The 18,648-nt window shown below is 33.4% G+C and overlaps 2 protein-coding genes across 2 annotated transcripts in view; one reads left to right on the top strand and one right to left on the bottom strand.

Moving 5' to 3' along the window:
• LOC111049624 (head-specific guanylate cyclase) overlaps window positions 1–18,648 on the top strand; it is a 308,894-nt gene that overhangs the window by 8,187 nt on the left and 282,059 nt on the right. The window lies entirely within an intron of this gene.
• LOC120353814 (resistance to inhibitors of cholinesterase protein 3-like) lies at window positions 1,988–12,550 on the bottom strand. Its single transcript, XM_039438871.1, has 5 exons — window positions 12,045–12,550; window positions 9,171–9,476; window positions 7,794–7,932; window positions 6,721–6,910; window positions 1,988–4,052 (listed from the first exon to the last, which is right to left on the bottom strand). The coding sequence occupies exons 1-5, from the start codon at window positions 12,146–12,148 to the stop codon at window positions 3,868–3,870; spliced, it is 924 nt and encodes a 307-aa protein (XP_039294805.1). The 5' UTR covers window positions 12,149–12,550; the 3' UTR covers window positions 1,988–3,867.

The raw sequence follows: 18,648 nt of genomic DNA, 5'->3' as shown, positions 1-18,648 counted from the left end.
TTGCCAAGGAATGCTGACTGTTTGAAGTGAATCTCGCTAGATAAAATTCAGTTTAATCTGTCAGCATTGGTTGTATGGGAAGCATTGATCCTATTCCCAAGGAATGCTGACAGTTTGAAGTGCAACTTACTAGATGATATTAAATTCTATCTGTCACTATTGTTTAAATGGAAAGAAATCTAACCTATTCATGAGGAATGCTGCCATTTCAGAGTTAATCTTACTCCACTATAGGGGAATCGGCTCTGGTAGACCTAATACTGATAGATAATCCATTATATTGTAAAATATTCTCATACCGGGATGACATTATTATGAAGTATTGGCTTTGACAATGGTCAATTTCCCTCTTATATAATAAACTGGATTCCTATATATCAGTATCAGTGAACGTGTCCGGTGAAGTGGAAATACTAGAAGTTCGGAGAACAGTAGAACTCGCTACACTCACTAACATCACTACTCACACACGCCCGCCTATTCACACACAAACACACATACAAATTGGATTTAGAGTATGATGATATATGCAATACGATCGGGGGAGGGCGCTGAGATATAGAAGTTCTTTACAATTTTGAGCTAGGATGCACGATCGAAGAGATAAAAATCTGAAACTTGAGATCTGGGACCTGGAAAAAATTATGGAATTCTAATTTTCCTAAAATTTTGAGCATGATTGTGATACATGAAATAAAACCATCTTGGATCGTTGAAGAATAAAGGTCCTCTTTACTTTTGAAAAGCACGGTTGAAAAGAGAAAAATCTGAAACTTAGATTAGGACTTGGAAAAAATCGAATTTCAAAAATTAAAAAAATTTAACGTACGATACATGAGATAGTACCGCTGAGAAGAATGAGCCCAATTTTTACCTGATCCGATAAAGTATTGAAAAGTTAGGTTGATTTTCAAGGTAGAATTTCCGAATAGAGGGCGCCATCTTGAAACAGGGATGAATTTAAAAAATTTAAACACATAGGTGTCTGCGCCTTGTTTCATAGTACTTGTATACCAAATCGGTCCATAACTGCGGTACAAACACACAAACGCCAATTGACTTGAAACATAGAATTCTCTTCGCTCATTCAATTATTTTCATTAGTTCGAAATTCATACTCGCTTGACCGGGGTGAGTAAGAATAGTGCCATAAGAGCTCATGGGGATAATATCCTCACAGTTCCCGTCACGTTCACTGGTACTTATATATGTGGGATTCCAGCTATAACTTATTCTATATAATAAGAGAAAGTAGGGTTGTGTTTGTTCGTTTGTTCGTGTGTTCGTTTGTTCGCATCAAAACATGTCAACTTGTGGATTGCATACCGGAAAAACGGGAATGATTTAGATCTCCAAATTTTGAACATAGATTATAAAAATATCAATCTCGTGCACCTGGAAGCCTAAATTTCAATTTTAATTCTAAATTTTTTAGAATATTAATGTTCAAATTAATGGTACATAAAAATGAAAAATAAAAAATCACCAAATCATATGATCGAAATTAAAAAAGGAACATCTGTTGCTTTCTACCTGCACGAATTTCGCTTTTGCTTTGACCAGCGTAAAATGACGTCATATTATTGTTGACAACCCGTTCATCAGTTATCCTGAGATTGTTTACGTTAGTTGAGATCATTCTACGGCGGTTGGATTATATTAGATTTTCGTTCAATAGGCCATAGAATTCTATGTGAAACTAATAGTAATAGCCCCGGTTGCCCAAAAGCCGGTAAAATTTTAACCGTGATTAACTTTAAGAGAACCGATTAGATAAGGCGTTTTTGAAAAGACGTTTTCTCTGATTGGTTCTCGTGGAATTTATCACGGTTAAAATTTAACCGGCTTTTGTGCAACCGGCACATAGAGTTGTAGGTTAAAGAACAACAGTTATGAATCTGATGAAGCTGAATTTCCACATACAGTGGAAATTGATACATTCAGTATCAGAGTCAGAGTCGAAGAAGAAGAAGAAGAAGAAGGAGAAGGAAAAGGCAAATAAGGAGAGATGACCAAGAGAAAGATATACGTGGACAAAATACTGGTACACGTATACAGGAATCCACCTGAAAGTACGGTAATGTTCCGTAGGCCCACAGATTCTAATAATCTAGATATAAGAAGCGTGGAGGAATAAATTTGAAGTGACGAAAAATTTGGATTTTTTTTGCTGCTACTTTATTTATACACTATTACAAACTTGAATAACCACACAAATTACATCCTAATAGACTAATTGAAATAACTAAGCATTACAGTTTGCTGGACTAAACGTCTCATTGTGATTTTTAAAGATAATATTTTATAATCATAACAATGTAATAACTACTACTTATCACTAATAATAATAGAAAGGCAGTAATAACTGTAAAAATGTGATACTGTACATGTTTATTGGTCCTGGTTCAAGTAGTATGGTGCACAGAAATGTACATTGTGCATGATTTGGAGATCTCAAAACATTTTCTAATCATGACGTATTGAGACAGGTTTCCACAACTCTCAAAATCATAGAAAAAACTTCGATTAAAGTCATTCTGATATCTACAGAATTAGGCCCACATTAATTTTGTAATTTTTTTTTATGTTTAAGGTAATATTTCTGTTATCTTCGAAACATGAGACTTCTTTCTCCCCCTCACACAGTTGTTGACAAGAATATTAATTTGGAAGACTATAATACTGAGATGATAAACTTCAAGTTGTGATAAACTCATCATATTTTTTGAATTGTATATGAATTCACAAACACATTGACATTACTAACAACAATATTATTTAGAAGTTGATATTTTTAGATTAGAGTGAAATATATGTTATCTTTCAGAATAGTAATAAGAGCGCCGCATATGTCAATTCACTCTCCATATGAATATCTATTTTCTACCAATTCATTTTAAAAGTATGGACTATGAGTTAGATTGGAGTTTGCAGAGTTGTAGCCTATTAGGTTCTTGCTTATAGTAAGCGATTCAAATTCCAACTTGAAAACATGAAGTTACAATAATTCACGTCACTAGCACGTATTCAATTACTATTACGTATGTCTTGTTGCTAATGTGTTACTGCTGTAAATTTTAATTCAAAACTAGATACCGCTTGATTTCTATTCACAAAAAAAACCAAAATGATAAAAAATAAGATGATGAAATTAGTTTCCAATGATGATGTGTTAATATTATTTTCATTGTCAAATTCTGAAATTTTATTATAAAAAACTTGGTTATTGGAAAAATTTAGTTAATATTATATTTACAGTAGAATACAATACATTCATTCCAACACTCCCAACAATCAATGTGATTTCTAATTCTAATCTCAGAATTATTATTAGTATCGAGTGAATTCTTCATAATCATTTGATGGATGATTAAATTGATTGTAAGAATTCATAATCAAATGATTCTACATTCTATTCTTATTGACATCAAACTTCCATTAGAATTTTCAAAGAACGATTGTAAAATGTATGTTACTCGAAAAGAATTGGAACTACTATACATTTTAGGTGCATTAGAAATTTAATAAATCTCATCTAATGAATACTCAGGTTCTGATTCTAGATAACAATAGAAGCGAAAAAATTACAAATGATTGTTAAGAAAAGCTTCAATAAGAAACTGAACCCTAGAAGCAAAACCCTTCTCCAATATGATTCTAAATCTTATAACTAGAGAATAATCGAATTAAAATAATATTGATATGCTAAATGAGGACAAAACATACATTGACTGGGATGTTTGAAAATGTTTTTCGAAAATATAAATGAATGATAATTATGATGTATAGTGTGAATAAAACAAATCAGTTGGGATTACTAGTGATAGATAATTTCTTATAATAATAATAATAATCAGGGTTACTTCATTACTTATGCTTCTTTTTCCTTTTCTTAGGCTTCTCCTCTTTCTCCTTCACCTCCTCTTCTTCCTCCTCCTCTTCTTCCTCCTCCTCCTTCTCCTCCTCCTCTCGACTCTCTTCATCTCTCTTCTTATTTTTTTGCAAAACTCTCCAAATCTTGAGGCTCGGTGTCTCTTTCTTCACTGAGCCAACTGGAAGAAATTTGAAAAGTCAGGATCAGAAAATTGATAGAATCAGAATAATATTTTGCAATTATGAACTAAAAATTAATTCTCCTGGATATAGTTTATTGTGGGGCAACTCGAGATTATAATAAAGGAAGGAATTGATCGGAATAATTCTATAATATGATCGAAAAGTTTGGGATAATAGGTTTTTCATCAATTGAATATCATCATTTAGTCTAAATCGATCACTAGCTATAAACATTTCTTGACTACTAATAATTATAATTTCGAGTGACCTGACAGGCTCAGGTCTGATGTCAGAATTTCCAGGTCGCACCTTATCAATTTAAGGGCATCTGACATGACCAAACGACTGTTATTAGGCAGCTGGGACCGACGACTTAGCGTATCCATCCGAAACAATGGAGTGGCCAGAGAAAAATATCTTGCCCGGGCCGCGATTTGAATCCGGGTCACTGGTTTCATTGTCAACAGTTACAATACAGTCATTGTCACAGAATCTCATGCGATTCTTTATTCATTCATCCTTTATTCATTTATACAATATATGCATTATAAAATTGATAGGGAGAGGAAAAATAAGGTAACCTTGTGCTATTCCTCTCCCAAATTTAGGTCCGAGATAGGTTAAGTCTTGCAGTTCTTCAATTCACAAAATTTTCAGTCCTCAAGTATTTTCACATTTAGATGCTTTAAAACAAAATTATGCAATACAGATTCGAAAGCAGGCTTCAGTCAGTGAGCAAATATCTCATATTTTTCACAATTAATATAGACTGAAAGTCGTCATTCTAGTATTAAAACTTGATGAACTACTCCAAGTTACAAGTTTATACTTCTTCTATGTAAAACTTCTTCCACTGCATTGACAACTTTTTTGCTTGTATAAAATCTTGAACAAAGAAGATCTTAACATGTGAAATTCAAAAAATTCTGTTGAAATATTGCTACTAGATTTTTTTAAATCTAGTATTTTTTCCTATATTTTCCTATATATTTTTTCGGTCATTGTAGCTAAATGAAGGATGGAGAAGTGCCTATCGAAGAACAAAAGTGTCAACTTATTTATTCAGTCATTTTGTGGTAAAGATAATATCAGAGGCTATGGCTTCTATCAGCCAATGACAGGCCTCCAACTGTAGTCTATCTGTTGATAGGCTCCTCCCATCGACCAATCACAGCACACCATGCAACGTATCACGCTTTTCATACGGACTGTATCTCACTATTGATACTGTATCAATAAACGGTCTCTTAACTCAGAAACTTTTGCCGCGTATTCACCAGATACTATAACTAGTGACCCCCTGGATTGGAGAACTCGCTCAAGAACTGTTGTAATGAAATCTTTGAAACCCGCAACCTTCAATTATACAGAGTTGATGAAAATTATGAAAACAACTAAATATTTCTCTTACAAGAATAATTTGACAGTGGGTTTCATTGGGGATCCTATTTGAAATAAAAAATACTCTTCAAATATTAGTCTGTTGCTTCAACATCTTTGACCCTTATATGTATACGAATTCACTTTTTTAAATGAGAAGGTGGTCATGTTATATTTGATTTCGATACAGAGTTCCAATAGGAACTGAATGGCGAAAACCGCTCATTGATATAAACCAACTACTACCATTCTGTTGATGTAAAAGTTGTAAATAATTATAAAGAGTGGGTGAGAAGTCCGAGATCGGCTTAATATCTAATACACAAAAGTAATTTGACGGTGGGTGTGATTGGGGATCCTACTCAAATTGAAAATACCACTTTACCATGACTTTGAAAATCTGGTCCGCCATCTTGGATCTGCCATTTCGAATGGAAATTCATTTTTTCAAACAGGAAGGTTGTCATGCGATGCATGATTTCGATACGGAATTTCAAGAAAAAATGAATGGCAAAAACCGCACATCGATATATCGAACCGTTTAGAAGATATTCACATTCTTAATCAATACCACTTATGTATTTCATTTCTGATTTGCATGGTATTGATTGATAATGTGAATATCTTCTGAACGGTTTGAGATATCGATATTTAGAAAAATGAAGTTGCATTCGAAATGTCAAATCCAAGATGGCGGACCAGATTTTTAAAGTCATAGTAAAGTAGTATTTTCGATTTGAGTTGAATCCCAAATCACACCCACAGTCAACTTACCTTTGTGTATGAGATAAAGCCGTTCTCGGACTATTTACCCACTCTGTATATTATCCAGCTGAAATCAAGTGTCAGCGCGTGTGATAACTCCCAAATAGCTTCAGCTAATGTTATAAATGGAAAAACTGTGGCAATTCCATGCAATGAATTCTTCAGGTGACTAAATGATTAATCATAAGAAAAATTTCTCATGCACTTTCAATGTTATTTTTATATCCTTAAAAAAGGCGAATGAAGGAGTCAATTTTGTTGCCCAATGAACTTATCATATAAAAAGGTTCGAAGAATACGTGTTAAATTGTTAAATATTCGAATGTGATTGATCAATTCTTCCTAAACTTATTGTAAAACATACAAACAGACGGAAAACGACTTCAGTGAGTCAAAAGCGAGAACTCGCTAACGCTCGTTAAGTAAGTATCACTGTCCCTTCTAGAAGATACTTTACATGACGATACATAAATATCTGATAGACATCTACCTTTTCTGTAGAATCATTAGGAAACTTACGGTAAGTAATTGGTTTGCCATCTTCGTCCAAGAATTTTTGCTCGGTGTATTGAACAGTCTGTCTGTCATCGCTGTCGTCACCTGGGTGCAACTCCACAGCCCAAGCCTTCACATTGGGGTAGGTCAGGGCCTCACGCACCTCCTTTCTACCCCTGTACTCACTGTCCACTAGGTAGAAAGTGTCTGTCGTCTGTGGGAATCGAAAATAGAATTGAAATTGAATAAAGAAGTACAAAAAAATGGCGTCATGTTAGTGTTGATAATGATTCAATTTTACCAGTTTGGATTGATATTGGATTCATCATATTGGAGTCATCTTAATTAATAATCATGCTTCTCATATTATGTCGGGCTGTTTCTATTGTGTTTTATGCACCAGATATCGTGCTCTGGCTCGTTTGAGCAGAGTTTTTGGAAAATAAGGCGGAAGTTGTTATACAGTATCTGGACTAGAGGTGCCAACAAAACAAGTGACTCGCAGCTTATCTTTAGCTTCAGATATCTGCATCTAAAGGTGCGTACAGATATACGCGCCGCGAACATGAGCAATTCACTTTTAATTTGCTGACAATATCTGTATCTTTACAGAAACGGTAAGATACAGATATAAAAAGCTTGGGTCAGCTGATTAAAAGTGAATTGCTCATTTTCGCAGCGCGTTAATCTGTACGCACCTTAACAAGTTGGCGATGATGAATATTTTCATCTCATCTTGTTGAATATCGCCACAGACTTAACACAGACTTCTGTTCACTCGATTACAATATTTATTGGATACATCAGAGAGAATATGAGATATTGCATAGGTTTACTCATGAATAATTCACAATCAAAATTCAAAATCTCTAAACTATAGTTGGGTCCCGTTATAATGCCTATTATCGTTGGTTACATGAAGGTCGATGGCGAGCGCGACCTACACTGCTAAACATCGACCTAAACATCGATAGTTAATCATCGACCTGACAGTTCTGTTGCTACCCTAGGACTACAGGAGATACTTTAAAATCATCTTCAAACATAAACTATCAAGTTATCACAATAATATTGTATGAATATATTATTGTTCTCACCATTCTATCCATACACCTCCATATCCGAGACTTCAACAGCTTGAATTTGGATGATAAACTTTTTCCTTCTCTCGTCTCAACTCTCGATTTAACGCCTCGTATTTTTTGTCCTTTGCTTTTATCCAGAACCTCAACGCAGCTGTACAAATAACAATAATCGTTGAATATCTTGAAAGGTTATAGTGTGATGAATAAAGGTAAGACTATATCCAAGGAAAATAAAATGACTTGAACATTCAATTTTATTGTATAATATATACAATATTGTATAATATATGCCGTATATAAGGTTTAATGCTATGGTATATCAATATTTCTCGAAGAAATAACTGACTTTGACAATTTAAAATATTGGTTATACTGTAATTTATAATAACTTGGAATTATATTGCAAGCAATTTGTTATTGGATGATATTTCGGAGCTTATTGTATTCTAAAATAATAACAATAAATGGATTCCAAATATGAATGATACATTTCCTAAAAGTTCCAGTTGAAAAATAGTAAAATACATTCGATTTATTATTATTTTTCAAACCAAGCCCCTTTTCGAAATTCTACATTTACGTTCAAAAACCTCTCGTCGTTTCTGATCAAATATTCCCCTTTTAAGGAGAAAAAAAATTACGGACCCAATTTTACAGTACATTTCAAATGAATTTCTGGGTTTGATTCATAGAGGAAAGATAACATAAGCTATGAGGAAGGAGAACTTTAACTATTGATAAAATAAAAAAAGTGTACTTGATAATAATTTGATTGTATGAGAGGAGATGTTGTAGTATTTCTCTATAATTATTGAAAAAATAAGGCTCAACTCACACTCAAGCGACTCAGGTTGAGAAGAGACTCGACTCTATACTGGTCCAGAGCATGTATTTCCAAATGGTGACACTCATACCAGTCGATTCTAGTCTCCGCAACGTCACCACCATTTGAAAACACATGCTCTCGACTAGAGTCGAGTCTCTTCTCGACCTGAGTCGCGTAAGTGTGAGTTGAGCATAAGGCCGCGGCCTTAGACGTTGATGTTGTCAATACCACTAGTGGTATCAATGTCTCATTCCTTCAGGAACTTGATGATAAATTGATTGTATAGGAGGAAATGTTCTGATATTTCTTTATAATATATATTGAGATAATGAGACGTTGATGTTGTCAATACCGCTAGTAGTCACATCTTATTGTGGTCTTATTCCTTCAGGTACTTGATAATAATTTGATTCTATGGGAGGATATATTTGGTATTTTTCTATAATATAGTGAAAAAATTGGACGTTGATATTGTCACTAGTGGTAACATCAACGTCTTATTCCTTCAGGTACTTGATTCCACTTTCTGTTCGCTCGTAATATTAATTTTTTTGATTACTCACTATGCTTTAGTGCCCTTTCCTTGCACCTTCTTGTGTCTCTTGTCTTCACCGATTAAAATCATAGGTCCATTGTCACTGACGGAAACTCTATTTGTTCCGGGCGACTTGTGATTCACTTTCCTATACTTCTTGACATGCTTATGCAAGAGTCCCTTCACTTTATCACCGGCATTCCTGTACACTTTGTGCAGTTTCTTGAGACCACCTAAGAAGCCTTTTGGTTTTTTCACAGCCTTTTCCGACTTCTCTTTTGGATCGTCTTTTGACTCTTGGCTGCTCTCTGTCATCAGATGTCTTATATCGGTCCTGAAACATTCCTTTTTTGGAATTAAAAATCTATTGATGTACTATACTCAATTGGCATTGCATTTTATTTTGTAATAGTATTTTCTCATGTTGTAAAATTTGTATTGTTTTTATTATGTAATTCTAAGATGTTGTAATTTTATGTTTCTGCCAATAAAACATTTTCATTTTCATTTATTCATCTCGAAACAGGAAAACTCCTACATGAAGCATGAATAATTGAAGTTATGTCACTGGTTGAATCAAATCTGCCTTTTCCTCTCATCAATGCAAAGAAAAAGTAGATGAAGCTCCTATAGTGGGGTCCACTTTATAATGGCAGTGCAGTGTCTTCATAGGGAAACAGTGGCGGATCTAGAATTTTATTTGGGGGGGGGAACAGGGGAAAATTTTGTGAAAGGGCTTACATTTAATGAAGTTAATTGTTGAAGTTTTATGGAGTAAAAACGTGTGTTTCACAGTAAAAGTTTTCAGGATGTTTTGTTTATTTATTTAATAATGAAATACATTAAAGTTAATAAAAGACAGATTAAAAATATGAAAAGGATTTATTTTTAAGTACATCGTACATTTAATATTTCGAAATAGTTCTACTGCCTGGAGATGAATAAAATAATAATGATGGGGACACAGTTGAAACTTTTGTTTGGAGACTTGAAGTGATGGTCTGAGAATCAATACTGTACATCGCTAGTCGCTGTACAGGAACTGTAAACGCCTTGTGTGCTTTTGAGCAAACTTTTCAATTACCTGTGAAAAGCATACGCCAGTTAATCACTCGATCAAGGACTGGATGATAAAAAACAAAAAAAAGATCCAAACTGGAGGGAAGGATAGGGAAAGATATTATACAAAGTATTAAAACGTTAACGGATATCATACAATCTAAGACGTAGTAGTGGAATTAGGTCATTCTTGCCAATGAATATACTTTACCAGCTTCAAACTTATTATATTTGTATAAAATTTACATTTTTACAAAAAAAAAATTAGGCGTTTTGGGGGGGGCTTGAGCCCGAAAGCCCCCCCCCCCCCCTCCCGTAGATCCGCCACTGTAGGGAAAGTGTCACTGCCTCACCTATAGAGGATAGCTGATACAGGGTTTTAATGTAATATTAACTGTTTAATTAATTCATAATGAATTTTCATAATTAAGATGAAATGTTTTGTTGATTAATTATTAATTATACATTGTTAAAAGATGATCTGGCAACAGAGCAAAGCGGGAAAGAGAAAACGCTATCCGCTTTGTTGAATATTAGACAAGGATAGCAATACCATTGCTAATCAAACACTGCCATTATAACAGGGACCTCACTATAGGAACATTTGCATTGATGAAAGAAAAAGGCAGATTTGATCTATCCGAAGATATTATTCCAATTATGCATGCTTTATCTAGAAGTTTTCTTGTTTTGAGATGAATAGATTTTGTAAATAGAAATAGATAATGTATATGGAGGGAGCATCTACGAAGATTGTCGGCTGAGAGAATGCCATTGAAAATCTGTATTATCAGCCAGTAGCAAAATAGATGTTGGCAGACCACGTAAGCAGTGGCAATAATAGACAATTCTAAAAAATTGTTATCACGTAATTAAGGTTTGCAGAATGTGAAATTTGATTGTGTTGTGTTAAATTTAATTTTGTTGAGAGGAATGAGCGATATATTATCAACCTGAGAATCACACTCCATCGTCGATAAAACATTCTCTGATTCCATTACTAAAATTAATAATTTGAAATATGATACTTCAATTATGATAGTACAAGGAGTATCCTTAGTTTTTCTCTCCCATTCAGTGCTTCTTGTAGAAATTATAATAATAAAATAATAATGATGATTGAAATTCCAATCACATTGTACAATATAGGTCTATACTCAAATACCTACAGAACAGTGACGTTTATAAAGTATGTTGTTTTCTGGAGATGTAAGACTAACTAAAAAATAATACTTTTTGGAAATCATGAAAGCTATAGTTTCATATCAAAACTTATCATGCTTTCTGGGCAACTTCATATTTATTTATTCATTCAATCATCAGAATTACACAACTTATAGAAAAGTACCACAGCCTTGTAAGCCCAAAATGGTTCCAATTCTAATTTATACAACAGTCCAAATGTAGCTAGGTTATGTGTCACTTAACATTATTCAATTACACACTCAATTTACAATAAAAACACACAAAAATCATTTTTAATTTTAAAAAATACTTCAAAATTGAATGAAATCAATCACAATTGATTAGAAAAGTCAAAACATTAAAAAAAACTATGAAATTTTGAGACCGAAAAGACAAACACACTATCTAGATCCAGAACTTATCACAGCTGTTATATCATACTGAAAAACTTTCGCAACTATGATATTTCAACTACAGCCACAGAGGCCGTGATATATGGTCAGTTTATGTCAAATCAAAGTTAGAAATTGAAATACAGAATTTTAAATATGATGATTTTTACGTTTCATGGCTGATGAGATGTAGTTTTTCAAAGTTAAGAAAAGATATGCTGGAATTGAGTGATCAAGTCAGATTCGAGATAGTTCAAGCTACTCACGGTTTCATTTTTTCTTCATTTTTATCTCCCTTGCCTGCTTGAGCGTAGGCTACAAACACTACACTCATCACCAAAAGTATATGAGCTCTGGGTAAAACAGCCATTTCACTGCTTTTCCAGCACAAATAATCTCGTACTATTAATTCAGGAAAATTGGATAAATATCACACCAAATATTATGCTATCAGTGCCTTGGAAAAGTTAAATAATTTAACACAAATTACACTATCAGTTCACCAAAACCTATACTATCAAATCCGAAAAATCATTGTTGAACTACCAATAAATGCAAGAATATCATCTTCCAATCACTTTTCAAATACCGTAACTGTGTGATTGTGAACTGTAATATTAATTCAGTATCGTGTTAATATTTTCTGTTCTTGCTTCATCCGACAACACAATCTATGACGATGTAGATGAGTAAGAGTGCGAGAGAGGGATATACATATGATAAAGATGGAGAATTTCAAGTATTAAATTTCCATCCAAAGTCACGATCAATTAGATGGAAATGAGCTGTGCTGCGTCAGTACAAAGTGGCGGCCATCTTGTTTTAAAAAAAATTATAGTAGACTAATATCTAATGCAGTGGTGTATGAATAATGGAGATTCTACAAATATATAGTCCAGGCAACGAAGACATGATAGGGGAAATAATTCATGTATAAGCCAAAATTGGTACAGTTGTAAGGGAAGGCTTCTTTAACAACATACTAAATGTACTGACCAGTGGGGGGAGTTAAGGGGGGGGAGGGGGCTCTATAGGTGACTTTTTTCGGTATTTTGTGAATAACTTAGAAACTATGGCTTCCAGAAAAAAAGTTGACATCAGTAAAATTAAACTATGTAAAAAGCGACTTTCAGTACTCCACTACAATTCATTACAATTCCAGTACAATTCACTAGGATTACTCGCTCAAACCGGTATTGAAAACTCCACATGGTATTATTATTATTATTTGTAGTAGTATTAAATAGAATTTGTATCAGTAAACAAGTAATTTTGAACAATCAATATTATTATCCTCTTTTCTCCTCTAACTTATATATCTCCACTATTATCAATCCTATCAAAAAAGTGCTTGGGACCTTTCTTGTAGAGAATTTTACGTAGTTTAATTTTACTACTGTCAACTTTTTTCTAGAGGCCATAGTTCTTGAGTGATTGACAAAAAACCGAAAAAAGGCACCTTTAGAGCTCCCTCACCCCCTTAGCCACCAAACGGTTAGTACTTCCAGAATGTTGTTGAAGAAGCCTTCCCCTACAACTGTACCAATTTTGACTTATACATGAATTATTCCTCCTATTTGGCATTTTTTTGTCTTCGTTGTCTGGACTGATAGTAGAATTATTCTAGAGTTGATGTGAGTATGAGAGGTTCATCTAGGTTGAATCAAGTTATCAAGTATATCAAAATATTGTATAACACATTGGAGTAATACAGTATTTCAATCGGAATACGTGAATTATTTAATTATTATTGTAGAAATTACTATTGATTTCGTTTATATCTGTTTATATTGGAGATTTCACAAATATAGTGAAATTCGAGAGTGAATGTGAATACAATGAAATTGAGGTTAATCTTGTGCATCTGCTGGGTAAATTAATGTAGGAGGGTTATTTTCCTCAACCTCCGGTTGGCCATTGAATATGAATGGTTAAAAAACGTCTATTCATCACCCCGGTTTCACAACTTTGATCAAATATAGCCTAGCCATGATCAGTTAGACTATAGTCAAAATTTGACTGTTCGTTCAAACAAACAACTGTTCCACCAACCTCGGGATTAGTCAAAATTCCGTCTGACAAATCTGAACATGGTCAATTCTCTTAGCTGTACTTTCCTGAAGTTGGCTTGCTATTGGCTACATCTGATTTTGATAGATGCTAATGAATAGTTAATTATTATTAAACGAAAATCCAAGTTAAATGCTGTAATATAGTAAATATAGTAACACCCCATGATACTTAATATCAGTTTTGCTGCTCATATTCAAAATCCCCTTTTCACTCTACCGGCAGGCCGTCAATTCAGATTACTGACTTTTCTCTGTAATTAGTGTACTGATTTTTCTTGACATTATTGGAGGGGGGGAGCGGCCCCCTGGGCCCCCTTTATATATACACCCCTGGCACAGATGTTTTGAATAGTCAAAACATCTATAATAATTTGTAATAATATTTCAAATATTAATTGAATACTCTCGTACAAATAGATTTATAAATCACCATCACTTTTGACATTTTTTTGTATGAGCGAAAGAACATTCCAATTCTTATAAGATACATTGAAGCAGCAAGGTTGATCTAAGGATCGAATAATATAGGCCTACTATTTAGTAAAAGAGTGAAGCAAATCTTTAATTGAAAATCTTCTTTCATTTTTCTGTAATAGTAACAATTTACTAATTTAAAGAGGCCTAAAACGAACCTAATAACTCACTACAACTAAATTCAATCGCACTAAAAACTTTAGATGCCTTAACAGCTGTGCTTATAAATTTAAGTTTGATTTTTGTCCTTCAAAATTATCTCTTTAAAATGTGAATATCTACTATTTTAGTGATAATAATGTGAAATATATTCCTATGTTTGGTTTTAAAACATCTTAATTTGAAAATCTACATTGTGAAAATAATTGAAGACTGAAAATTTTGTGAAGTGAACAACTACAAGACTTAACCTATTTTGGACTATGTGTAACCTTACATAAATTTGGGAGAGGAATAGCACAAGGCTACCTTATTTTTTCTCTCCCTATAATTTTTATGATGTACTTTTTGTATGGATTGTATAATAAAGATTTTTCATTGCGTCAAAAACATAGCCTACAAACAAGCAAGGAAATCGATCGAACCAGTCTTTTGACCGTGTTCAAATAATTTGATGGCCCGTTTGGCGGCAGTCGAACGTAACCATTGGTTTGTCCGTGGTTGAGCAAAACTGGTGTTGGTGGGACGAATTATTTCTGATTTGAACAGCTGATAGACTTCAACCATGTTCAAATGCCTTGACCAAGGTTGGTGGAACCGGGCATAAAAGTAACTTTTATATACATACCTTATGGTTATTCTCCAACATAATCGCCATGAATATTGAGACATTTTTGTCATACTAGTGGATCAGCCTACCAAAAACCTGTCATAAAATGTTGCCGCCAGATAAAGTGTGATATGACGTTGTATTGGAGCTCCTGTATTGGAAACGCTGCCTTCCAAATCATGTCTTAAATTTGGGGAAAAGGTTTAAGGCTGTTCGGAACACTTTTTTCGTTATTTAAATTGGATAATCTTTTCCAATATAATTGTTAAGATCATTATAAGAGTGAGAAAAAGTGGCAACTGAAATTTTTAAGTGGTCTAATAAGCGAGTTATGGGTTGTTGAAGTGCTAATTTTCCAGATTCCATTTTCTTTCCAGATCATAAACGGTTTCGACTATATTAACAGAACTTCTCTTAAAAATTCAAAAAATGTATCTTTCCAAACCAAATAATTCTATCCCCCATATCGTTCATGAATGAAAAGTAACTTTTTTGTAAATTCGATAACTTGTTCATTTTGGCATAAATCGCGAAAAACCGCATATTGGAACAAAGCCAATGATATTCTGAATGTATTTAAAATAATTCCAAAGGAAAATTCGAAACCGTTTATGATCTGGAAAGAAAACGGAGTTAGCACTTTCAACAACTCATAACTTGCTTATTAGACCACTTAAAATATTCAGTTGCCACTTTTTCTCACTCTTATAATGATCTTAACAATTATATTGAAAAAATTATTCAATTTAAATATAAAAAACGGTACTGAACAGCCTTTAGTTACTAGCAGCCGAGTCAGGTTTGTTTGACCGTTTGTTTGGTTGAGTGATCGAAAATATCCCATTTGATTTGCTGAAGGAGCCGTTTGGTTGCAGCCAATGTACCTAGAATACATATTCTTGGTACATTGGTTGCAACAGTATTGTTAGGATGGTAGTAGTCATGATCAAAAGTCACAGTGTTTCTAGAAATCATTCTTCCAATATTGGCATAACTCATGCACATCATCACTCATTGAGTTTTCTGCATAAACTTGATTAAACCTATGGTAGATTTATATTGTACTATTGCAGTTTGCTTGCGAAAAAGCAATTAACGCTTGGCAACCAAAGACTATTAAGAAAGAATATTAATACCATTAAACTATTAGGCAATCAGAGACTATTATATAGAATGTAACTCATTTGCTTACTCTCTGTAAGCAAATACCACTTGTCGGTAGTTTCAATGTTCCAATTGGGTCATATGAATAAAGTTGAGCATTTGCTTATACTTCTAAAATATGGAGCATTTGCTTCATTTTCTATGAATAAACGCGAGCAAAGCCTTTTGCTCATGCTCATCAAAAAAATAGTTTGAGCATTTGCTCAAAAGTAAAAGCTTTTGCTCAAAATTGTATGAATAAACTAGAGCATTTGCTCAACTTTTGAAGCAAATGCTTCAAAAAAGGTGAGTCCAGTCTAGAGCAGCTTATCACCTTTTGCTCATAGTAAAATGGCTCAACTAATTCGTATGAGAAAGAGGAAACTATACCAGATACGATCACAACCAATAGTTGAGAACTATACAACTGTTTTTGGATTCAACCATGATATATATCACCATTATCCCTACAAAAGAATGAATAATACAAGAGATAGCTACCTGATATAAAGAGAGCCATCACAAAATAGGAAATAGGCATTTAAGAAGATGAGAGTGTAGACGATTATAAGAAGGCTTTTGATATTATAGGAATATGCTGAAGATTATTATAGAGAAGACATTTTTTCACGCTAACCTAAAACTCTATTCATAAATAGAAAACAGAGCAGACGACGCAAATACAAGCGGTGCCCCCTACTTGCATATTTAGCGCTTCCGTGAGCTATGAAAACAATGTAAGGCTACAAAAGCGAATCAGCCGATGAAAAATCTTTAAAATACGTAAGAGTTCAGGAGCATAAGGTAATAGTATGAGGCGAAGCTTATTCATATAAAAATGAGCAAATGCGTTTGCTTCTACTTTTTGCTTATGAGCAAAACCTTATGCTCCATGCTCTTGCTCATGAGCATTTGCTCTGGCTTTATTCATATGGGCCATTCATATGTTTCTCCGTCTATAACTCTCCCCCAATAAGTTGATGATCTTGACGCAAAGATGACAGAGTGTTTAGTAGGGAGGAGGATACACTTTTTAGCTATGTGATCATCACTCCCCTAGCCCTACCCTTGATGTCTATGTATTGTGATAATATGTGTTCAAAAATTGTAAAAATAACCTCCATGATTAATCTACTTATTGGCGAGAACATTCTTACAAGTTCCAAGATTTTGTTTTTAATATACAACAAATATTATGGAATCTCCCTACTAGACTATTCATATGTATGTAGCGGGAGAGTTCCACCATATTACATGAGCTTAATCTGCTCTTAGAAGTTGGATGTGAATGAACGAGAATATGATTATAATGTACATCTATCATTGAAATGTTGATTATGAATAGCATGATGTATTTTAATGAATTGATGAGAGTATACTTGATATATACATCGATTAATAGAATCAATTTAAACAATACTTAATAGAAGACTGCAGTCTATTTTCATTGGGATCATAGTAGTGGTCATGCGCGTATTAAAATTTGTCTATAACAATTTTATTGGATAACGAGAATTCAAATTAAATGCTGTCAACCTCTGCGAAGATTCCTTTTACTGCAATAACTGACAACTGGGAAAACAGTTAGTAAAATACAGAAAAAATTTTGATCGAAGCTGCTATCCCAAAATGTATTTGAAAATTCTATAGGTGTTTGTGACGTCATTCCATATTCTTTATCATCTTCAATGAGTAATGTCAATAGATTTCGAAAGCTGGGTTTACACCAAAGTTGTTAACAGAATTTGAATAACTTAATCCTTATAGATTGTATTAGATTGAACGAAACTTGACAAACACATATGTTCATCATATGTATGATAAGTTATGTTCAATTTGGTGAAATCTATAAGGATTGAGCTATTAACATTTTGTTCATAGCTTTGGTGTAAACGCAGCTTTATAGGAATTTGTAACGTTGCTTAGTAAAATTGACGTAATCCATCTTTTTGTTGACTGAGCCTATATTTCATGACACTCATTCTAATTCTATATACAGTACCATGTCCATCTAGTTCCCGAGTTGGTCAACGTCAATCTCTAATTTCAATCTCCAAATCTAATTTTGTCAGACTACATTGAAAATTTAATCGAATTTTTTTTCTCAATTCTCATGTAAATCGACATTATTTCTGTCTATCAAAATACATTTTTTATTCGTAGAGATTTCATCTGAACATTTTTCAGTATAACAGAATCTTTTGTTCCCTGCTGATTAGCTTCAAAGAATTTATAACTATTTAGAGTCACTTAAAACTATCAGTACAAGGTGAAGTATATATTTCATATGAAAAAATAAGAAACAAAAACTTTCTGCTGTAGCTTTATTGATGCAACAAACTTTTTTCTTTACGTCAGCTTACAAGCAGAAGGCATTAAATCAAAAATGAAAGTTTTGAGAAAAACGATTTT

This window comes from Nilaparvata lugens, chromosome 12, assembly GCF_014356525.2.
Source record: "Nilaparvata lugens isolate BPH chromosome 12, ASM1435652v1, whole genome shotgun sequence".
NCBI lineage: Eukaryota > Metazoa > Arthropoda > Insecta > Hemiptera > Delphacidae > Nilaparvata > Nilaparvata lugens.
The sequence above is the reverse complement of the archived record's forward strand: the minus strand, read 5'-3'. Positions and strand labels throughout refer to the sequence as shown.

Excerpts from the sequence above, each read along its gene's own strand:
- LOC120353814 (XM_039438871.1), bottom strand. The coding sequence starts at position 12,148 with ATGGCTGTTTTACCCAGAGCTCATATACTTTTGGTGATGAGTGTAGTG. Across the intron at positions 9,477-12,044 it reads AATGAAGAAAAAATGAAACC|GACCGATATAAGACATCTGA; the intron begins GTGAGTAGCTTG and ends GGAATGTTTCAG. Across the intron at positions 4,053-6,720 it reads TGGCAAACCAATTACTTACC|TTGGCTCAGTGAAGAAAGAG; the intron begins GTAAGTTTCCTA and ends AATTTCTTCCAG.